The sequence below is a fragment of the Bactrocera dorsalis genome, chromosome 1, assembly GCF_023373825.1.
Source record: "Bactrocera dorsalis isolate Fly_Bdor chromosome 1, ASM2337382v1, whole genome shotgun sequence".
Lineage (NCBI taxonomy): Eukaryota > Metazoa > Arthropoda > Insecta > Diptera > Tephritidae > Bactrocera > Bactrocera dorsalis.
The window spans coordinates 102,777,956-102,802,795 of NC_064303.1; the positions used below are offsets into that span (position 1 = coordinate 102,777,956).

General features: G+C 37.5%; 1 protein-coding gene across 6 annotated transcripts in view; it reads left to right on the forward strand.

Moving 5' to 3' along the window:
• The window catches only part of LOC105231182 (RNA-binding protein 25), a 36,161-nt gene extending 11,922 nt beyond the window's left edge, over positions 1 to 24,239 (forward strand). For 4 of the 6 annotated variants that reach the window (XM_011212337.4, XM_049455174.1, XM_049455189.1 and 1 more), the window contains 7 exons: positions 17,780 to 17,930; positions 20,493 to 20,627; positions 20,722 to 20,912; positions 21,723 to 21,869; positions 23,048 to 23,159; positions 23,236 to 23,568; positions 23,635 to 24,239. In XM_011212337.4, coding sequence (XP_011210639.1) covers positions 17,780 to 17,930; positions 20,493 to 20,627; positions 20,722 to 20,912; positions 21,723 to 21,869; positions 23,048 to 23,159; positions 23,236 to 23,568; positions 23,635 to 23,784 — 1,219 coding nt within the window. In that variant the 3' untranslated portion in view covers positions 23,785 to 24,239. Of the gene's footprint in view, positions 1 to 3,608; positions 4,142 to 17,463; positions 17,597 to 17,779; positions 17,931 to 20,492; positions 20,628 to 20,721; positions 20,913 to 21,722; positions 21,870 to 23,047; positions 23,160 to 23,235; positions 23,569 to 23,634 lie in introns of those variants that run through there. The other 2 variants (XM_049455170.1, XM_049455183.1) reach the window with 2 other exon arrangements.
• The last annotated feature ends 601 nt before the right edge of the window (positions 24,240 to 24,840 follow it).

Sequence of the window (24,840 nt, forward strand, 5' to 3'; positions counted from 1 at the left end):
GAATTTTTGAGTAAACTGATTGAAGTATGAAGAAATGCATGAGCTAATTAATAAGCTCTTTTAAAAACAATTACAATCTTTTTTTTACAGTGTAAACGTAAAGCTTTTTTATAGCTGACGACTTTAAGCTAATGCACCAACCGCACATAAAAAAGCTCCCAACTAACAAATTACTTACACACTCGCATAAAACTGCTTAGTCATGAAAGCTCTAACCAAAGAAGAGCTTTTCCGTTACAAAAATAATATAGAATGACAGTTGGAAATTACTTTAGCTTATGAGGGCAATCAACAAGTGTTATTTCTGCAAGCTTTAACTGATTATTTCTCTAAATTCTTGAAAATCGAAGAGTAACTCTTAAAATATTTCTTTCTAAATTATTCATGAAGTATAATTCTGATAAAAGCCAATATTAGACATGCATGTATTTTAATGGTCTTGTTGAAGTAGAGAGGCGCTTAAAGTCATTAATAATCTCGATACTCACTGTGTAAAGCAAAGTTTCATACGAAACCTAAATTCCATAACAGTGCTCAGTTCCATCAATAAGTCACTTATTTACACCTTATGAAATCCTCTTCCTCCACAACAAACACTAAAGAATCTTCGGATTTTTTCTACAGCATGACAATATTTACTCATGTCTGCAAAGGCAGAGGCCTCCAAATCGTACTTTTGTCGTAATTTCCGTATATATACATATGTATGTCAATAGACAGCGGGGAATCTGAAGGTACACCAATTGAGTCTTTGAAAAAGACCCACATGGTCACTTAAAAAAAATCAAGTAATTAAATGAAGTTATGAATACTCCTTCAGTTGGAGGACACTAATTTCACCATGCATGAAGCTTATTTTTCAAACGTGTTTCTTTCAATTTTTAAATGAGAATGTATTTTTAAAAGCAATAAACATGCTGCCAATGGTTTTATATTCCATTAAGAGCGTAAATTGAAAGACAAAGCAACTTGTGAAACCAAATCTGCTTGCAATGTTGCAAGTACCTTAAGTCAATGCGAAATGATTGAAGGGTGAAAGTTCAATGACAATGAGAACAAATATTATAAAAGAAAATGCAAAAAAGTGAGCAATGAAATAAATGTCATACAGCACGCCGCGAGGTGAGAATTCAATTTGAAACGGTATTGATATAGTAAATAAATGTGCTTATTATAACAACAATGGGGTGTTGGAAGTAAATGATTGCTTTGAAGTATGGAAATATTATTATTTATTTTTCTAAAAATAAGACAGCATTTTGAAGATAGCAATAACTGTGGTACCGTTAAGTATATGGTACATATTCTTCTTTTCATTGGGGTGTTTTTTACGTGAGGGGTTCTAAACCCAGCGAAAGTCATGAGCTACTTAAGCCATATGTAAAAGAATTGTTTCTGGCCACTCCCAAATGAAAGAGAACTTTCCTCACTTGTGTGAACCTCTACACATAGATCCATCATCCATATACGACAACATTGACATAGTTCAGCCAATTAAAAGACAGCGGCTACGCTGGCGCTGGCCAGGTCATGTCGTCTGAATGGATGAGCACACTCCAGCTCTGAGAGTATTTGACACAGTACACACGGAGAGAAGTAGAGAAAGATCTCTATTTCGATGGAGGACCAGGAGAAGAAAGACCAGACTACACTTGCAATCTCCAATTGGTGCCAAACAGCGAACAGAAAGAACGACTGGGGTGCTCTTGCAAACGCGACTATAACCGCATAAGCGATGTCCACGTCAATAAAGAAGAAGATGTAGTAAATATTAGGGATTCATAAGCAAAATTGTTGCGGTTGTTCTCAAACCATTATTAAAGTTTTTCTTGATCGATGTAGAATAAACAACTTATATGTAGATACATATATCGATGACCCTCACTTGAATAGATATCCGCATATAAACCTACTGTACTGTGTCCAGTCAGAACACCAAAATTTTGCCAAGATTGGCTTTGCTAAACCCGTAGTTTGGATGACCTCTTACGGTTCACTTTGGGTTAGAAAGTTCTCGCAGTCGCACAAGTTCTAGTCGTTGACCAGCGCCAGCTGAGCTCACTGAAGGTCCAAAAATCCTACGACAGGACGCAAGCAGACATCGGAGATCCAACTCAACTCCAAACGGATGAAATTGTGAAAAATGTCAATCGATTCCGCTTTGTCCATACATCCACACGTTTCCAATATGGAAGAAGTTTGAAGCTATTTCTATTGAGGTCATGCACTCCTTGACTAGTTTTGAGTCAGCAAGTAGTTGGCAATCTCAACCGCTCTGAAGGAAGTTGGACTTCGGAGCAATAGTTTACAGATAGCTCGGGATAGAAAACTCTCCCCCTAATCCTCAATCCATCCGTAAAAAAGCTCAGTGCATACCTTCTTCAACGGATTCGAACCCTGAGGAGAGGATTATGCGGTCCTGTGATCTAGGTTGAAGGAAATGCAATAAAAGCAGTGGAGAATTTCAGTGTATGCTCGCCGGGGCCTCTCAAGAACCTAACTTCCCTAAGTCTAATAGCAGTCTTCGCCGCCAAGCACCAACCGTGCTACAGGTGCAACGTAGAGAATGACATTGAGTGCCATTGTTGTCCTTAGTGTACCACAGCTGTCGATGCGGGCCGCTTTTTGAACACGCTCCAGATGCTTCGTCGCCTTTTCGTGCTGTCAAAACCAGCTTTGAAATCGACGAAATAGTAGTGTGTCTCGTTCCTTTTTTCACGGGTCTTTTCCAAGATTTGTCGCATAGTGACTATCCAGATGTGATTCTGTGAAATAAAATATTTGAACTCGCTTTTTCCTGTGCCTAAAAAATTTTTTGCACCTACAAAATATATGCTTATTCAATATTAAGGAACGTGCTAGACTTTGTTTATTGATTCTCAGCAGTTTTTTGGACATATTTCAGGCATTAATTATAAAAACAGGCACTTTTACTGTCATATACGCATATCCCTGCGCACATGGGTATCCAAATCCAGTCACTTATAAGCGGACAAAATATTTATACTCGTATGCAAATTGCCACATACGCATGTTATTTTTATTAGTTGCTACATTCGCACACCCAACGCCCATCGATAGTTGTGGCAACTGGCATTTTGTTGGTGTTTTAGCTGTGTCACTCGCGCCAACTGGGAAGAGATTTCATGCCACGTCACCGTAAACAATATTTTTTGCATACACTGCCATACGCGCCCTGCGCCTCCGTTTCATTCCAAGAACGAAAGAGGAATACACTGCCTGTTGGCAAAAACAAAAAACTAAAATAAAAGGATATAATAACAAAGCGCAAAACAAAAGTAAACAACATTGAATGGAAATGCAATAAAATCCAACAGCATGTTGGAATGAAATCCTTGCATGAAGGATTTGCAGAATGCGCAGAGGAGAGCAGTGTTTTTGCCGTTACTATTTCTTTATATTATTTTATTTTTATAGCGACATAACGATCTCGTTTAGCTAACTGCCAACGCAGCTACTCGTATGACAGTGACTGGCGCAACGTGTCAGTCGTGTGTCATTAACAACTTAGACCGTTTCACAAAAGTCAGTAATCCGAGAATTCCAACAAAAGCAAAAAACACAAAAAAAACCAACAACAATAAAGTGTGCATATTTACACGTTTTCCAAGCGCGTTGTTGGTGTGCTTTGAAGGCAGACTCTAACTGCATTCGGTGGCTTTGTACTGCTGCCACACTTCGGCCGCCAATCAAAGTGCCATAATTTGGTAATTAAAAATATACAAACGGCAAAGTTTACAGAGCAAAACTCCTCTCTCTATTCGCTACAATTAACCAGTGCAATGATAGGGCAACAAAAGTGTGAGAAACCGTGTTTAATGCAAACTCACTACATGACACGTTGCAAGCTGTAGAAGGTGAAAGTTTTAATTGCTCACCTCGGCATGCAGCAACAGCGTGGCACCAAACAAGGCGTTGGTACCAATTGCAGTAGTAGTGGTGGTAGGCGCAGGAGCAGTGTAAGGGCCGGTAAAAAGAAGCAGGGACATTTGTTGGGCAAGCCCAGTTCGGTCAGTATTTCGCAAAAGGAGGAACAGCGGTTGGCCACACCAGTGGGCGATGGCGAGGGCGCCACGTACTTGTCGGATTATGTGCAGTGCACATTGGAGCCAGCACCAAGGTAACAGTGTTATGTAGCTAATATAAATTTGATTTATGCTTCAAGGAAAGCAAAACTTTAATTTAAGATAAAATTTGAGAGTTGTTATAGACAACGTCGGTTGAGCAAGTCTTCTAATTACTTATTATTATTATTAGATTTCTATATTATAAGTATTATTTTAACCAATTTCTTCTAGTAAATTCTTCAAGAGCAAAAAATCGTTATATTTTTTTTCTTAATTGCGGTAAAATTATTTTTTAATAAATAGCTACAGTCACATTTAACAACAAATAAGGAAGGGCTAAGTTCGGGTGTCAGCGAACATTTTATACTCTCGCATGATAAAGTAATAATCGAGATTTCATTATCCCTCATTTACATATTTTTTTTATTTTGCTATAAAATTAATTAGATTAGTAGTTCCTGAGATATGGTTTTTGGTCCATAAGTGGGCCGCCCATTTTCAATTTTTAAAAAAGCCTGGGTGCAGCTTCCTTCTGATATTTCTTCCGTGAAATTTAGTTTTTCTGACGTTTTTTGTTAGTCGGTTAACGCACTTTTAGTGATTTTCAACATAACCTTTGTATGGGAGGTGGGCGTGGTTATTATCCGATTTCTTCCATTTTTGAACTGTATATGGAAATGCCTGAAAGAAACATAGAGTTTCTTGACATAGAGTTGGTTGACATAGCTATAGTAGTTTCCGAGATATGTACAAAAAACTTAGTAGGGGGCGGGGCCACGCCCACTTTTCCAAAAAATTACGTCCAAATATGCCCCTCCCTAATGCAATTCTTTGTGCCAAATTTCACTTTAATATCTTTATGGCTTAGTTATGACACTTTATAGGTTTTCGGTTTTTGTGGGTGTGGCAGGGGGCCCTTTTTGCCCATCTTCGAACTTAGCCTTCTTATGGAGCCAAGAAATACGTGTACCAAGTTTCATAATGATATCTCAATTTTTACTCAAGTTACAGCTTGCACGGACAGACGGACAGACAGACATCCGGATTTCAACTCTACTCGTCCCCCTGATCACTTTGGTGTATATAACCCTATATCTGACTATTTTAGTCTTAGGACTTACAAACAACCGTTATGTGAATAAAACTATAATACTCTCCTTAGCAACTTTGTTGCGAGAGTATAAAAAGTCGCTAAACTCGATCCGCAGAATAGCGTGAATGCATAAGCAATTCGAAACTCCATACAGACAGTTTTTCCTTCCTTTTCATAGATTTGCAATTCGATCGATTATGTCGATCGTCTTACCAGAACTTGAAACTCCAGAACAGCTACTAATTGACTGCACAGTAGCCTGCAGGCGAATGATAAAGCTCTTGGATTCATGTTTCCAAATAGGGCTCACATCGCCTCAATAGCACCTAGCAGTATGTTGGAATTCATCAACATGCTGAGCCAAGTGAGTCATTGCGAATAAAGAGAGGGCACAATAGGCCTTAAATCGCGGTGCAGTCCTCATTTATTTATTTAATCTAATTTACCCAAAAATTAATGGGTGTACTTGTATATATTGCACTTCTCTTTGATACCTAATCAGCGTCAGCCTTCATCAACTTTTTATTACAATATTCTAAAATAATTTTCTGGACATTTTTATGCCCTGAATATAAACGGTTGATTGCAAAGCACCGACCTAACAGACTAAAACACATTTTTCGGCAAAATTCTTTTTTTTTCTTTCAACATTATTCCCTTCAAGGGTCATACACTGACTTTAGCGGCCCGCCAACTTTTCAATAAAATTTTTGTAGTACGATTTGGCTTCAGTTACGGCGCTCACCTCTCTTCGACGAAAATTTCTTCCCAGCAAGAATTATTTTGAGAACTGAGAAAAGGAAATAGTCGCTGGGGACCAGATCTGATGAATACGGTGAATGCGGAAGCCAGTCGAAGCCTAATTTATGGATTTTTGCCATCATTTTCACTCACTTGAGACACATCACGTAATCTTGACGAAACAGCACTTTCTTCTTCTTCAAATGCGGCCATTTTTCGGCGACTACCTACTTCAAACGGTCCAATAATGGTATGCAATAAACGCTGTGGATGGTTATGCCTTGCGCATTCCAAACTACACACACCATAACCTTGCCAGCTGACTGTTGCGTGTTTCCAAGCTTGCCAGGTTTGTCCGTCGATTGAACTTAGCGACTAAAATTTCTATAGATTAAATTCTAGAAGAGCTGTCTATATATCAGCCCTATCTTAGTCGAATTTGGAAACCGAGTAGTCTTTAAGTCATGCAATAATAACGATAACTTACATAATCCTTTGGCTCGGTCCTAATCATTGATATGGCAAATGGCCATATTGCAGCTTTTCAACGTTGAATCTTCCTTGTGTTTGTTGACTTGGGTCTTTTGCTGCGCAGAGGTGGGTGCGTTTCTTGGCTGTAACAAGATAGTGGTCCGAGTCAATGTTAGGAGCTCGGAGCGTACGCTCGTCTATAATACTACTTGCCTCAGCCCTGGTCCCGTCTATCGGGTTTCTTGGATGGCGATGAAGTCAGCCTTTACTCTAACGATGACATCAAGCAGTCGGGCAGCGGCACCTTCTTAATCAAGGAACCGGACATTCCAGCTGCATGCCCTTAAATCGTAGTCCTTAAGACGTTTGCAGACGTCGTCAAAAAAAGGGGTCTTAAAGTCTGTTATCCGAAGCTGTTTCCGTTGGTAGGGGTTTTTATATCGCGGGTCCCAAAACCCAGCGCACAACCCTGGGATGGTTCGACTTCTACCTTTAGCTCGCCTTCGAACGGATGTTTTTTGCTACCTAGAGGATACTTGGTCTAAGACCTGAAGTCTTGAGCTGCTTGAGCCTTATGTAAAAGTATCGTTTCTGGTCACTCCCAAGTGAATGGCGCTCAGAGAACTTTTCTCATTTGCGTGAACTTCTACACTTGGCTCCATCCTCTATTCTTGTTTAGCTTCACATAATAGCAGTCTCACAAACCTTATATAATATTTATGTAGAACCCAGAATTATTCTTGATTTCACACAGAAAATCCAAAATAGTCGAAATATCACTGTTCAATTAATGGCATAAAATTACAATGCGGAGATTTAAAAGTTAATTCTCTCGTGGCCTGACAAATGTTCATAGTATATACAATACATATAGTATGTTTTAAAATCTACAAATCAAAGGTATTAACAACACACGAAAAGTTCTCGCCTGAGTTTAGTAACCTCAAGTGTTGCTAGTGAATATAATTGGTGGTTGTATGTTATATATCGTAACTTTTTTATTTTAGTCTACACTTACATAAATCAGCTGTTGCTCTTTCCTCATACTTTCACTTACGCTTAGAAGCATTATGTGTAAGGTTTTTTCCTAGCAATTTTCCTACACAAACACCTAAATCATCGCTTACACCATTTGCTTAACACACACAAGAGAAAAATAATCTTGCAGAACTTCGAGTGTAAAAAGGACGGTTAAAAGTTTCGCTATTAACAACACCTTTTATCAGACGGAATAAACGAAGCGACTCATTTGCGCAATCATTCACGCCTCCATACAACGCCCCCACACACCTTTGCACACCTTACAACTGTTACAAGCAATAAATATTAAAAATCAATTCGTTTGTCACGCTCATTCGGATATTGGATTTCCCGACCGACAGCATGTGACCCAATACTCATACAGATTCTTATGTATCGCATATTCGTAGCCTACTGTCAGGCGCCGCTACTTGTATTGACATTGCGAACAGGTAAAATTCTATGTAGTCTGCTGTTAATGCCTGATATTTGGCATACTGTCTAAATAAATCAATCAGCCGAGCAATCAGCAACACGCTATGATTTTAACCTGCCGATGTGCTTTCTGCGTACTTGCATACTTACAGCGGGTAGGGTTGCTGGGTCATATAAGTAAATATGCGTAGATACAGCTTATATTAGACATTTGAATTTATTTGCTTTCATCATCGCAGATAACAGATCTTTTGATAAATGTTTGACGTTCAACCGCATTTCTCGATTGGGTGTGAAAATGATGCTTCGATAAGATGAATTGAACTGAAGCTGATTTTTATCGGTTAGGAGAAAATTAAAGCGTTTGTTCATAAATTTTGTATCTGAAGTGGTAAATCAATGTTATTATTCCAAAAACCCAGCAATAAATACTCGACAATTTTGCTAGAAATATTTAAAAAAAAAATACTTCGCTAGATCTATTTTTGGATGATATTTTGGATTATTCAATAGAGTTGTTTTGTAAGATATAACTGTAACCAAGAAGGTTAGGATGGCTGATCCAGAAACGGCACTTGGACTCTTATATTCAGTCCTCTCTAAAGACATTAAAATACAATACGAAAATATGAGCTCCCGAGTGTTTAAGCATTAATTTCGCAAAGGCGGGACAATGGAGAAGGAAGAGTTAAGATTTTTCCACCTCATCTTCTTCCATAAAGCATCTGCAGCTGGCATCCAACCTTATAGCATAGACGCTTTTAGGGCAATGATCTCTTAGAACCCCCATTCTGAAGGCAAAGAACTCACTGGATCCCTTATGATTGCGCTTGGTCCAAAAGGATCTTGCGACAGCGCATGAATCAGTGGTAGCTGATCTACTGATACTGAAATCGGGGCTAGGATACCTTTTCATGCCAGCTCATTAGCTTTACAGTTATCTGTGATTCCGCTCTGGCCTTGCAACTGTACTACTGTTACCACATAGTCACACGACGCCATAGATAACGAGGTTAGGCATGCCTTAATAAGCCCCGAACGGTTAATGAGATCAAGGCCAGTAAAACCGTTCTGTTAGCAGAGTAAACAGTCACATCTCTGAAGGAGGCTGCTCTCTGGGTTAGTAAATCTTCCTCTACTTTAAATACAGCAACCTGGATCTGAAAAACTTGGCATAATGTAATAAAGTTCCTTGTTTGGAATGGAGCTTGGCGTACCACACATGCTTGGGAGCGCCTCTTAAAAAAACTCTCTCGAATTTCCTTTGCAAGTGGAATCTTTCTAGGGCCCTCCACCAAACAAAGACGCCATAGAACATAATAGACTTGACTATAGTGTCGTAGAGCCAGAGGACCACTTGCGATGAGAGACCACACTTTTTTCAATGACTCTTCTGCAGCATTATAAGGTAACCAATGTCCTTTTTGCTCTATCCTCGTTATTAAGTTCCCATGAAAGCTTCCTATCTGGGACGAGCCCTAAATGCTTCACTCTATTCGCAATTTGTAGACGAATGCTTCTCCAGCACCTTTATGGTAGGGTTCAAATTCTACCATGTTTATGGTTGCTACGGAGCGGACGAGCTCATCAGCCAGTTTATTCCCGGCTATACCTACCACTAGTAGCAATTTGATCTCATAGGCAGAGATCCCTTTAAGTATGGTTATACGTTCGTTGTGATAGTTGCTTTGGAAGTTTATCTCTATGCACCGACTTATGGCAAAAACATCTGCCTGAAAAATTCTGTGGTCCTGCGACTCTTGCACCAATTTCTTCCGACATTTCAGCGTAACACTTGACCATCCTTAGCAGTGGCTCAAGAGTGAAATCATACCATTTAGCCTTGCCGCTAAGGGTAACCTTGAACTTTTTGATAAAGTTGGAGCCTTATCAAAGTCTGCGAAGTTTTCGAGGCCGAAACCACCGTGATTACACAAGTATACACGGTTTTGGATCTGGGCAACCAAAAGTGGTTTCTATGACAATTGATGACACTGAATCCGAATCTTCATTTCGTTTTTTAAAATTGATTCTAGTTTTTGAAATAATCAAGAATTTAATTTTTTATGATTTTTGTCAAATAATATTCATTTTATTAACTTAAAAGTAACACATCAGAAATGAAGATTGGTGGAACTTTGCCTTTTGTATTGTTTAGTATCTGTTTCACGTATTAGAGTCCAACAGTAGTCGCTCATCATGCCTTCATCCCAAAATCCTTGGTATCTTCTTTCAATGTTGGCTAGATCTTGGTGTAGACGCTCTCCTTGTTCGTCGCTCGTATCACCCAAGTTTTCGGGAAACAAATCGAGATGGGAATGCAGAAAATGGATCTTTAGAGACATTCTAGCTCCAATCTTTCGATAATTTTGCAACATATCGCCAATAATTTCCTTAAAATTAGGGGATTTGTGATTACCTAGAAAGTGGTGAACGATATTTTGAAAAGATGCCCATGTGGCTGCTCCATCGGGCGATAAACATTTTGTAAATTTTTTATCAGCCATTAATTTTCTAATATCAGGTCCGACAAATATTCCCTCTTTGATTTTTGCATATGACAATTTAGGAAACAACTTAACTAAATACTGAAAAGCCGGTCCTTCACGGTTTAATGCTTTGACGAAGTTCTTTATAAGGCCTAGTTTAATGTGAAGAGGTGGCAGGAAAATGTCTTGTGGATTTACAAGTGGTTCAGCGGAGACGTTTTGCTGTCCAGGCTCATATTGAGTACGGCTTTGCCATTCTTTTCTCACATAATGATGTTCAGTTGCGCGGCTATCCCACAAGCATAAAAAGCAACAAAATTTGGTGAATCCATTTTTATTTGCTCTAATCACTTATTTTATTTTACTGCTACAGTTGAAATGACTTATCAAGCAGTGCCTGTAAGATTGGGAGAATTTTCCTCAATCGGTATTTAATTACTGTGCTTGTAACAGCACAATGGTGCTATCATGCGAGAACTCGGAAACTAGAATCAATCTTAAAAAACTAAATGCATATTCGAATTCAGCATATCAAATATAGTTAAGAATCGTTCTTATCTGCTCAGATACAAAAGTTGACCTGAATTTGTAAACTTGTGTTATCGGTCCCACAAACATGGTGTACAATCTCCTAACGATCCTCGGCTTTCAGAACCAGTATTTACCAGCTAGTATATTGCACACCATTACTGCCTTACTTGCTTTTACTCAACATGCTTTCACCGCAGACCAAGATATTTTACCATGCTGGTCATCTCTATCTCTCTGCCTACAAGGGTAAGTTTCCTGAGGCCAGGTAAGGACCTGGTCTGGTGAGCGGGGCAATGGTCGTCTTGGAGAGCTTTCTTCACTATCCTTTAGCCAGGCTTAAACCTCGTTGTATTAGGCCGCAGAAAATGTTATCGAATTTACCTCTGGCTAGAATAACAATGTTATCCGCGTAACCTTGACAGCAGATTCCATTGTCAGTACGGCTAGAGTCTATGTTCATCTTCAATCCTTCAACGATATGGTTAGATAAAATGGAAATAGCTGATGCACTTTAACCTTAACACTTCGCAAAAAGATTATTTCCAGGAGTTCAATAGGGACCAGTCCAGTCTCAAAACCGCTACTTAAGTTTACCAGTGGGGTTGAAGAAATTTAGATAATTTTTGTTTGTCAGGTTTTAAATTTAGCCGGCAATAATACAACTCACTGCAAACATCAAAGTCAATTCGAATATTTATTTCCAAAATAACCAACTACCATCAACCCTTTCTCGCCTTACACATTCACAGCATAGACTTACACATGTGCTAGTATCTATCATTAAGTACTCGAACCCTTCAAAATTTACGGTTGTCGGTCACGAACAAGAGACATGGCTAATAAAATATGGTAAGTAATAAATCAATTGCACAAAATGAAGTGAGTAGGCATACAGGCATACTTATTTACAAGAACATAAAAGAAAATTTCTAGCTACATACTTACTAATAGTATTCCCCAAATGTACGGTTTTTGCAACGCCAAGACATAAAATACTGTGGACGTGCTCTTGAGCCGATGAAACGGCAGAAATTCGACAGAAAATTCAATGCTTCATTAACTTTAAGTGAAAGAATGTGAAATATTTAAAGTAAAATGATATTAATGCATAAAAATGTATTTAAGGTAGAGTACAAATTCAAAAAATTGCTGATTAAAATTAAATTTCCAGCTAAATTATTTTTGCAGCAGCCTCGTGAAAATAAATTCAGCTCTAACCTGTTGCAATACCCGAAACCGAAGTAAAAAAAAAAAAATTGACATTTTGCCCCAAACTTTCGCTCGAACTTTTAACCATGCAATTACGTCGAAAAAAATTCGATACAAAATTTATTTGGGTTAAAAAGTTCGCTTATTTGCACACCCTATACTGTTGAGCCAAATTTGGAAATTCATTTAATCGGTTTTAGTTACAAACTCACCCTAGGCTTCAAAACCAATTGAAATGTTAATACTATGACGTGAGTAAGTGCATTAGCAGCGGTAACAGTAAACAAGTTTTGGCAATGCGACACCCGCACACATACACACACACACACTAATAATGCATTTTCAATGCTAAGTTGTTGACATTGCGAATTAAATCACTATCTTACTCACACATGTACATACTCAACATAACGACGGTAAGCGAAAGTCAGTGTCAAGGTAGAACGCAGACATTTCCATATTTATTTACACATATAACGGGTGATTTTTTGTTGAATGTTTACATGCATTAGTATTTGACAGATCACGTGGGATTTCAGACATGGTGTCAAAGAGAAAGATGCTCAGTATGCTTTGACATTTCATCATGAATAGACTTACTAACGAGCAACGCTTGCAAATCATTGAATTTTATTACCAAAATCAGTGTTCGGTTTTTTTTTTTTTTCGGACAAATTTTGTTCAGCGATGAGGCTCATTTCTGGTTGAATGGCTACGTAAATAAGCAAAATTGCCGCATTTGGGGTGAAGAGCAACCAGAAGCCGTTCAAGAACTGCCCATGCATCCCGAAAAATGCACTGTTTGGTGTGGTTTGTACGCTGGTGGAATCATTGGACCGTATTTTTTCAAAGATGCTGTTGGACGCAACGTTACGGTGAATGGCGATCGCTATCGTTCGATGCTAACAAACTTTTTGTTGCCAAAAATGGAAGAACTGAACTTGGTTGACATGTGGTTTCAACAAGATGGCGCTACATGCCACACAGCTCGCGATTCTATGGCCATTTTGAGGGAAAACTTCGGACAACAATTCATCTCAAGAAATGGACCCGTAAGTTGGCCACCAAGATCATGCGATTTAACGCCTTTAGACTATTTTTTGTGGGGCTACGTCAAGTCTAAAGTCTACAGAAATAAGCCAGCAACTATTCCAGCTTTGGAAGACAACATTTCCGAAGAAATTCGGGCTATTCCGGCCGAAATGCTCGAAAAAGTTGCCCAAAATTGGACTTTCCGAATGGACCACCTAAGACGCAGCCGCGGTCAACATTTAAATGAAATTATCTTCAAAAAGTAAATGTCATGAACCAATCTAACGTTTCAAATAAAGAACCGATGAGATTTTGCAAATTTTATGCGTTTTTTTTTAAAAAAAAGTTATCAAGCTCTTAAAAAATCACCCTTTATAATTGCATATATGTATGTCTACACCCTTGTGCCGTGGGTATTATAATTATTTTACGCCGACATATCATAATTAAATATACATAAGTGCATGCTAATTCACATGCTATTTATGTATATTAATGTAAATAAAAACCGGCTAATAGACCAGTGCTGAAGCCCTTGAAAATGGTAAAAAGTGAAAAAACTCAAGAAAAGAAAACATGTTAGAAAATATGTATAATATTAAAAAAAAAAAAATAAAAAATATAATATTAAAAATAATATATAGGTGATCTGAGGTGTGAACAAGAAGCAATGAAGTTTGCTTGAATTTTTAAGTGTTAAAAACGATTTATCTTGATTTCCGGAAAAATTGAAGGTCATTAGTAAAACATATACATAGCAACGGTGTAGGTTATCCAAAGATCTATAACTGTTGTGTTAAATTTGTTTCACTTAACCTCTAAATTTATGTGAAAAATACTAACAAACAAGTTTTTTTTTTATTTATTATTTACAAATGATTATTTTCTTTACGAAGTTTGGATTAAACCTAACCTGTTTTGTTTCACACACACATTATAATTTTCTTTATTCAAAATATTTCTTTTTCCCCTTTATTTGTATTCAATATCATTAAAGGAACCTAACTTTCATTCGAAAGTTCTCACGTAAAAATATTTGTTAACCTTTTCTGTATCGCTAACTGGGTATATAACAGGTGAATTGAAAAGCCCTCGATCTACCATAGTAAAATATTTTTTTTTTTTTTTGCAAAAATCGCATTTTTTATTCTACATAGTTCCCTTCAAAGATGACACACTGATTATAGTGACCTTCAATTTTTTCGATGCTATCTTTATAGCAAAATTTGTCCTTTGCTTCAAAAAAGTAATCCTCAGTTTCGGCGAAGTTTCTTCCCATCTAACATTCTTTAGAGATCTAAGAACATGAAATAGTCGTAAGTCGTAAGGGGTCAAATCTGGAGGATACGGTGAATGCGAAAGCTTTTCGAACCTCAATTCATGGATTTTTCATATCTTTTCACTGACTTATAACACGGCGTATTGCCTTAATGAAACACCATTTTATTTTCTTTTTCTTCAAATGCGGCCGTTTTCAGCGATTTCGTCCTTCAAACAGTGCAATAACGATATGTAATAGTCGCTATTGATGGTCCTTCCTTTCTCACGGTAGTCAATAAGAATAATGCCATGTGCATTCCAAAATACAGATGACATAACCTTGCCAACCAACTGTTGCGTGTTTCCAAGTTTTGGAGCGGCTTCATTGTATGCAGTCCACACGGATGACTGCCGATTGGACTTCGTAGGGAAATATTGGAGCCATGTTTCATCCATTATCATATCTCGATGCAAAAAATCGGTTTTATTAAGATCTAACACTGCTTCGAATCATCAATTCGTCGTTGTTTTTGGTCAAAAGTGAGCTCGGTCGGCACCCACTTTGCACAGAGCTTTCTCTTAGCCAAATATTCGTGAATGATGTGATATACACGTTCAGTTGATATCTCTAGAGTGCCTGCTATCTCGAACAACTTTACTTTATGGTCATCCAAAATTATTTTGTAGCCTTTTTTGATGTCTATATCGGTTACAACGTCTTTTGGGCGTCCACTGCTTTCACCGTCTTTGGTGATAATTTCATCACGTCTAAACTAAACAAACTAATCCAATCGCTCTTGGGCAGTGTACAGAAACTCGTCATGAAGCCAAGTTTTTGTTTCACAAAGCAATATTCTATCAACACGCGAAGTTTTCTTCTATACATTTTTTCACAATAACAAAAGTTGCTTTATACACACTCCTTTTGAAGGTTGAGTAACTAAAAATGCTATAGATTTGTGGGATTTTTCAATTGATCTTTTGTAGTTTGTCAGACGTTGTGACAACAGGAAACGTTGTAGGCACTAAAAAGTATGTATATACATAATTCATCTTCGTGATGAGTTGAGCCGATTTAATCATACCCATCTGTCTATCCGTCTATATATGTATTTGCGAACTATTCTTTCTAATTTGGAATGCGTCCATTTCTCACCAAGAAGTTGTTCATTTGTCGAAATCGGACCACTATAGTGTACATCTGGCATACAAACTGAACGGTCGGAATCGAATTTTTGTAGGGAAAACTTTTTATCTTCAAGCAATTTGCTCAATTTCCTAATAAAATGTTCAGAACGGACTGCAAGGAAACATAAGCCCACATGAGACCCAACTAAACGATTCAAATCTATTCAAAGCTAGCGTAGACTGTTTCTAAATAATGCCTATTTATGTAAAAGATATGCTACACATATGTGTACACATATTAGCCAATTTTCGCTTTTTAAGAAGTTGCTAAAATCTAGTTTGATCTAAATTTTCTCATATACCATATATGCTACATTTCTAGCTTAATCGAAACGCAACATCACCAAACGTTATCAAAACCAAACTTGAAATGACGATCTTTATATTGTATAACTACTAACATGAGAAACTCGAACTACTCTTCACTTTATACTTTTAAGTATTGTAATAAAACCGAAAGTGCCCCCATTTCCGTAAAATCTAAACTAGAATTTTACGATTTTCAACAAAAAGTATGAAACAAAAGCAAAAACACATAAGCCCACATGAGACAAATGTTGAAAGTACCACGCGATTTTCGCTGTGGCAAAACATTTGTGGTATCTACCATTTGTGGCATGACTTTTAGTCATTCGTTGTTAAGTTGTGTTGTCACTTTGTGGCGCTTAAATCCTAATATTAATGGCGCAAATAAAGGATTGCGAAAGTAACAGCAGGCTAATGTTTAAGAAACCAGTAGGCGGCAAATGTGCGGGAATTAAACCTAAATGAACCATATAAACACTCTGTATGGGAAGTTCTAATATTTAGCATGAAGCTGCTCAGCACTTAACTCATGTAGAACCGAGATTAAAATAAAGCCTTGGCATATATAAATTTTACAGACAAATGTTGTTAATTAAATGGGTTCGATTCCATTAAAATTTTTTTTATTTATTATACCTTAAGGGCTTAAGCAGAGGTTGTAATCTGTGTCACCAATGTATTCGGTATCACCAATGTGTGGGATTAGCTTTTCATTAGATGTCATATGATAGTCACACACTTTATAAAATATTGAGATTTTTCGCACATTCTTTTCTTCCCAGAAAGCTGCTTATTTGTCGGAACCGCTGTTATTGGACCACTTTAGTATATAGCTACCATACAAACTGAACAAACATAATCAAGTACGTGTATGGGAAACTTTTTTATTTTACGAGATATCTTCTCGAAACTTGTCATGACTGATTTTTTATAGCAACCATACAACTTCCCACGAAATTTTTTAGATCGGATCAATATAGCATATAGCTGCCATGCAAACTGAATGAGCAGACTCAAGTCCTTGTATGGAAAACTTTTTCATTTTACGAGGTATCCTTTCGAAATTCGACATGGTTTATTTTCTCAAGCAACGATACAAACTCCGAAAAAATTGTTCTGATCGGAGCACTATAGCATATCGCTGCCAAACAAACCGACTGCACTAAATCGATTACTTGTATAGAAACTTGTTTATTTGTGAAGGATATTCCAGCTACTAGTTTCTAAATTTTGGTATAAATATGTATGGTATATATAACGTGATATCACCGATTTGTATCTAATTCACAATTAGACTTAGGCGTCTACATTTCTTATCTACAATCTTTCCAAATTCTAGTAACGAAAATACTTCCGGGTTATTTATTGTGAGCGTATCCACATATATCGACTTATAAAACCTTGTCAATATGTGTGTATATAAGCTGCAATAATGTGTGCGAAAGTTTGCACACTCACGGAAAATTCACATCAAATAAACAAATGTCTGTGTCTAAAGTTTTTTAGGGTAACCCGCAGCCAGTGACAGCCGAATTTTGTCAAAGCATTTAATTTTTTCGGATTTTTTGTTTATTTATTTATTTATTTGGTGTTTCCATAACATGACAACAGCTAACAGAAATTTGCGAAAACGGTGACACGTAAACAGTTGCAATGTGAACACGGTCGTGTAGTGCTGACGAACATATAATGAACAAAACCGAAGCAGTTGTTGCGAAGGAAGAAAGCAGCGAGTGAGTGCCGCTAAAAAAACAATTGTTAAAGAGTTTGTTATATAAAAAACAAAATTACTGACTTTGCTATTAAATCTAATATTTTTCGCTAAAATTTTGAATTTCTTTTGCCATAATTTTAAATTCCATTTTGCTATAATTTTAATTCCATTTTGCTATAACATTTAACTACTTTGCTTTCAGTTTCAATTTACCACGCATTAGTGCTGCCTTGGAGCGTTTAATTGGCACAAATGTGGTGCGTCTAACCGATCATAAATTCATGAGTGAACTGCGCCAGCGGCTGGAAGAGGAAAGCCGCATACAGCTGGAGCGTCGCATAAACGCCAGAGCGGTGAGTTGACAAATATACATTGGTTGCAAGCGATTAAGGACGAAATAAAATTTAGCAGTTTCGCGGTTAATTAAATTTTTTAGGCACCACCGCCCAACTCTAACAAAGTTCAGACAATTAAGTTTAATTTAGCCCAACAAGTCTTATAAATGTCAGCCATTTACTCACTTTGACCTTTTGCACCCGAACGCAATTAGGCATTCGTATTGTAAATGTTAGTGATTTCAAGCCTTAATGTTAGGCATATTTTCTACAAAATTTTTGCTGCCAACTTCTTGTGCAGTATAGCACATTGAAGCAACTTCAGCCGTCATATTTGGCGCTCCCGATTCTAACTCAATTGATTTAAATGTAGCTTTGACATGACATGTAAAAATAGCGTTTATTTGTAGGAGCAGCAAGTCAAAGTTCGATTCTGAAGTTCAAAGTGAACAAGTTTTAGCAAGTTTCGAAGTTTTTTAACAGCACAAACTGTTGTGTAAGTACAAGTGGTTCTTCCAAATTGCACCTTCCACATGGACCACAAAATGTCAGCTAAATAACTTACACGGCTCCGTTTGCATATCTTCACCAGTTTACGCCAATTTTCGATGACCCTGCTTTTGGCTTTTTTATAGTAGGGGGAAACATCGAAAGCCGGTGTGCGGAACTTCAATCCGCTAAACTTAACCTACTCCCAACTCAAGACTTTCCCGCGGACCCACCAGATAAGATCATACTTGGCGAGTGTGACAAGACATTTTACGTCTCCTCTATAGCACGGACGGACTGACTGGAAGTTACCGCTTCGTGAACAGCTTTTCACTTGTCACAGGATTCCAGAGTCAAATTTCCACCGTTAAACTACCGCTTAGTGCAGTTTCTAACATTTCCCTTATGTTCAGAAACCGAAGACAATGTAAAAACCCATGTTCAGAGTCTTCCATGGACTCCATACACTTCGAACGGTCTGAAGTCATTTTGAAATTCGTATAGATAGCCCCTGAAGCACCCGTGCCCGCTTAATATTTGTTTCAGGTGGAAATCCAGGTTACCATGTTGTCTAGTTATCCACGTTTGAATGTCAGGTATAGGTCTACGGGTCCACCGTCTTTTGGTTGAGGTATACCACATAGTTATGCTCTTCATTCTATCCTAACTTTCTTTGATTTATGTAATTGGCGCTCATAGCTCATATAACCTCGTGAACTCTCCACACTGTATGTCTATGGGCGGCATACTAACTAGTACTTCAGCTGCTTCGCTGGATATAAATCAGAAAGCACCTGATAATGCCACCATACCACTATCCACACCGAATGATCAACTTTTGGTGTTACAATTCCGTTTCCCGATTCCAACGAGTATTTGACATTAAGCCAGAACTGAGCCGCATCTGAGTTGATTTTTCGATGAAAATCATCGTCGGCTTCTATCATTGCAAGCACTCAATTGTCTAAGCCACAACACTTCAAATGATCTGTGTCAGCTACAGTTCTGTTTCTTTGTGTGCAGGAAGACATTGAACCGACAGATTCAGATTGGCTTCCCTATGTGTTTTTTTTTTTACGGGAAGACTGTGGTGAAAATTTAAAATTATGCGTTGAATAATCACTCATAAAGAACATTATGATCACCGTGCTTTGCGCAAAAAACTTTCACAGTAATTACCCGAGAATCTTGAACGATTTCCAAGCTTTATATCAAAATAAAATGTGTCTTGATGAAATGAAAAACTTGATTGAAGACTCTGAAAAAACCTTACACAAATCCGTAAACAAACATGGTTCCCACGAGCTGTCAAAATCAAGTCTTTCCTTTTGCAAATTTTATTTTTTTAATTTATCATATTCGAAAAGTTGGATCAATATATTTGAATAATATATTTCCTTCAACTTTGTAGCGGCCTTATTGGCAGATTAAAGCTGTCAAATCACTAAATGGTTATTACCGCAATATTGGGTTATATATTATCTGCTTAATAAATGTTATTTTGAACCTATAAAATCTATTTAAATTGTTGTTGTATACTGTTTTTGTGGCTTCAGTGAACTGACAGCTTGACAGTTATATGAAATGATGTCATGCAAATAAAATAACTGCCACATTGGTTGCGTTCATGGTTACAGGCAAATTGTACTTGTGGTCATAATTATATATAGATGTAGATAGTCTAGGCTTTATTGAATTGTCTAGAAAGATATGGAAAATTAGGTCATGCACTCGAATCAAGGACGTATGGGTTCGTGGACTTGAGCTGAAAAGCGATTTTCAAAAAGATATGAAACGGTTCTTAATTGACTCAATTTATAAAATGTCATGACAAGCATTCAGATAGCACCTTAATTAATTAATTAATCGACGATACATTCATATCTATTTTATATCAGTTTGCTAATTGACATCTACAATAGGACAGATCTTTCCGAGAGTCATGCAATTTTCTTCCATTAACCACGCTGTCAAATAAAATTACATATTTCAACTTACATCTTGCGCTACCGTATCTGTATTTTTTCAAAAATGTATATAAACAAATATTGTACAATAATCACAATTGTTTAAACTTTTCATAACAACCAGCTCCGCGAGGTGGAACGTGAGCGTCTGCTAATCATCGAAGGCAAAACGGACGAAATACCTGCTGAACTGGCCGATGATCCCATCTTTGTTGTCAATAAAATTGCGAATAAAGAAATCCAAAAGGAGCGTGCCAAGGTGAATCACAAATAACCTATAGTAAACCAAAAACCACATATTTCAAATATCTCATGTCAATAAAGTAAAACATAAAACTCGCTCACAATTTCAGCTCAAAACCAATCGTGAGCGCAATGCGGAACGCTTAAAGGCGCAAGGTTCTAAATGGGAACGCGAAAGGCAAAAGTATGTGGAGGAAGAACAAATGCGCGTTGAGAAGATAAAAGAGCGCAACAAGCAGCAAAATGAGCTTGAAGAACAGTACAAGGCCGAAGATGCGGAGCGTGGCATGGATTTACTGCGGTAAGGCAACTTGTAAGCGTTAATTGAAAAATTGCTTAGTTATGGGCTAAAATGGCAAGCAGTTAAATGAAACGATACGAAGAAAGGCTAATTTATTATATACGCTTCTGCTGATTATAAATTGAGTTCATTGTTGTAGCAGCATCCTATGCTAGTAATAATCTTTTTTTTGCTAAGGGTTAACTTGCCAAGCCGTTATGTCGTTAACATTGAAATGATTTTAAAGAACAAATATGCAGAATAACAGCTATAGCATGCCTATAAATGCGCATTTGTATATGTATGTGTTGCTCATAATTCGCTACAACGCCCAGAAGCAGACTACATTTTTTCGTGTCATTTTTCGCGCCGATTCTCAGAATCAGAATTTCACACTTAGCATTTTTAATTAACTGACGAGGCTTGACTTTGGATTTTAGCGTGCATTCACTCCTATTTTAAGCACCAAAAATATACACTACCACTACATGTACACCGAGTATTCGCATTCAGTAGAAACGCCTGCCGATATACATGTGTTAGTCCGTCTCTAACTGTAGCTGCTAGGATTAAATGCGTAAACATAAGGCTTGCTTGCTGCTGGCAATAATTCTAATTATATCCAAGCTGTGAATAAAATGTATATTTTAAGCCTAGGCTATGACAGACTAAGCGACTTAGCCATTTTATATACTTTTATAGCACGTGCAACTGCATGGAAGCTATGACAATAACGATTCAGCTGTGAAAATGTTTCACCTACTTTAACAGTTGGTTCAATGAACTATTCAATAATTCATTTCGCCTTATAATATTTTTCCATTGCTGCAGCATCGACAATGAGGAGTGGCGCGAGTGTGAACAGGACCTCAAGCGCTTCCTGGAGGAGGAGCGCGCCAAAATGAAGGAGCGCTCAATGCGCGTGCCGACACCATTCACATCGGATAAATTGGATATATTAAATATTGTGCGTGCCAGGTAAGTGAATTTGTTGTAGTTGGCAAGCGCAAGTTATTAAATTGTATGAGATTTTGTATAGTAGCTTTTGTTCTTCATGCTTTACTACTACAACTTAAAGTATTTGTCCGCTGCCTAATAATTTTACAACTGATTAAGAATAATCCCACGAGATCAATAAAATTTTACTATAAAATTGTTCCGAGTCCCTGAAGAATATTCTACCGACTTACTATCTGATCAAATTTGACCCGAACTGGTCCAATTAAACTGCGCCCGCAAAGTCTACAAAGAAATCTATAGTGCTAAAAATTATTTGTAACAAAAAATATCTGTCATTTGATAAAACACTTTTTATGAACTATATTCCATAGAATTTTAAAAAGTCTCCAAACTCTACACCGAACTGTTTTCAAAATAAAAATCTAAAAATGGGAATTTTACTATTTTTCGGCTATTTTGGAAAAATATGTAGATCTTAAGAAAGTCTCCAAACTCTCCACTGAACTGAAAAGTTATGCAGAACTTTTAGCAAACATAGATAAGCAATATGACAGCCTTTTTACAATAATATAATATAAGTCTCCAAACTTTCGCTGCAACATCTGCGTAGTTTTTGATATAAACAAGTTTGAAAAAAAATCCATTATCTTTTGAGAATCTTCTGTAGATTATAATACGCTTATGCCAACGATTTTTATAGTTCTAGAAACACTTTTCATAAGCACTTTTTGGGATGGACTTCCCTCCTTCAGCGAATTTTGTTTCATCTCTTCGATCGATTGGTAACGGACTCCACGGAACGGCAATTTCAGTTTCGAGAACAAGAAAAAATCACACTGGGCCAAATCTGGTAGTACGGTTGATCGATGATATTCATTACGTTTTGGCTTTAAATTCGGTCATAATCATACTCTTTTTGAAAAAAAATCGGCTTTATACACAGACGATTCGAGCAATAACGCGTTTCATACCAAAATATCCACAAAAGTCAAAAGACGTACCGACTTAAACATCTGCTGCAACTTAACAAAACATTTTTTTGGAACATCATTTACATCATATTCTTGATGAGTCTTAAAATAAAACAGCTTTAGCATTCCTCATCACTTTTTATAACTCGATCCCCCAGTATATCGCATCAAAGCTTAGTAATCTTTAAAGATCAAGAAATATCTCTTAAAATTATTTATTTCAAGGAAAAAGTTCCGCGAAGCCGAACAACGTATATGCAAAGAATTAGAGGAGGGCGCCAAACCAAAACCAGTTGCTAAAGATATTAAACTCACCAAGGAGTTGGCGGAAAAGACGGTGAGTAAAACACTACAGCCAGATTATAAGCAGTTTGAATTACAGGCAACTACATTACTATCGCTTTTGTCTGCAGGCTGTCATACAAAAGCATGTACAAGATATCATACAAGCCGAAACCGAAGGCATCTTCGAGCCGGCTATAAGCAAAGAGGCGGCCAAAGAGATGTCTGAGCGTGAGAAGGAAGAGCGACAACGGCGCAAATACTTGGATGATGCCTCCGACGTTTCCACTGAATCGGAGATCTACGAACAGGGCAGCACCATAAGCGAATCGAAGCGGCGTCATGCAGCCGAGCTGGAGGAAGAAATGGAGTATGATGTGGAGCGTGGTTATCTCATTTCCAAAGCACAATTTGAGCAGTTACGCTATCATGATGATAAGATACTTATGCTGCAGAAAGCATCGGTGAGCAAAAACTAACAATGCAGCAACAACAAACAATTTATGCATTTACTTTCGCTTAATCAACAGGATATGCGTGAACTATATCAACTGGCCGAGGAGATAATAATTGGCGAACGTGTTGAGGAAGAAGTCGTAGAGGAAGAAATGGTGGAAGAGGAAGAGCAACCGGTCTACGAGGAGGAGGAGGAGGAGGAGCCCTTAGATAACAATTTCTAAAAGATGAAAATGGGAAATGGAAGTTGGAAGTTGGAAAATTCACTAAGCGGCGAACACACAAATATTTTGCGAAAACACGCACACACGCTAAATTTGTTGTAAATGATGAAATGCAGGCACATAAGCAGCCGTGAATAGTAGGTGATAAGTACTGCAGGTGAAGCTGGCTGCTTTTGATAATAAACTAAATTACTTACCAGCATTTTTTTATAGTTAACTGAAGAAGGATATGCGCCTGTGTATTTTTTTGTAATTAATGTTTTCGAAAACTAAATTCTTAAAGCAAAAATGATGTATGTGGTGCAGCTAATTACCAGCGTGGCAATCTCTTATAAATGTTAAACTGATTAACTCAAATTATAACCAGCTAAAGCTAATAATGGCACATGCATACAAATATGACACAATTATAATGAATAAAGTTGTTTTGGGCTAAATTTACGAATAATCACCAAGTGCGTTTACCTTTGTTTTTCAGCTAAAATACGCGTTTATTGGAAAATCGAACGGAAAATGATAAGCAACATGATGTGCGTAAAGTAAGTGTTGCGCTTAATTGACATTTGATAAACATTTTAATCACTGTGTCAATATGAGACGTGAAAAATATAACACTTACTAACTAGTATAGCCAGAAAAGCGCGCATAAACGCCTAAAAATATGCAGCGGCACATGCACTAATCCGCACATGCAAATATGTAGGTATGCCATACATTTGGTACGTGCCTTTGGCGTGGCCATAAATGAACATGCGCCAACGGATATGTCTATCTCCACGTGTATATTACCTTAGGGTACGTTGACAGCACTGAGGGCGTTCTGCTCGCGCAACACCACGACCACGGGCATCGCATTTCGTCACCGTCGGCGCTGTGTCAATTGCAAATTTTAATCACCGGTGGCGTATACGCAACAACTCAAGTGCGATAAGTGGCATAGCGTTTACTCATATACACATAAGTGTACATATATACATGCGCACACTGAGGCAATAATTATCACAAAGTCATGCCGCTGTGTTTGCGTTATTGTAATTATCAATGGATTGGCATGCG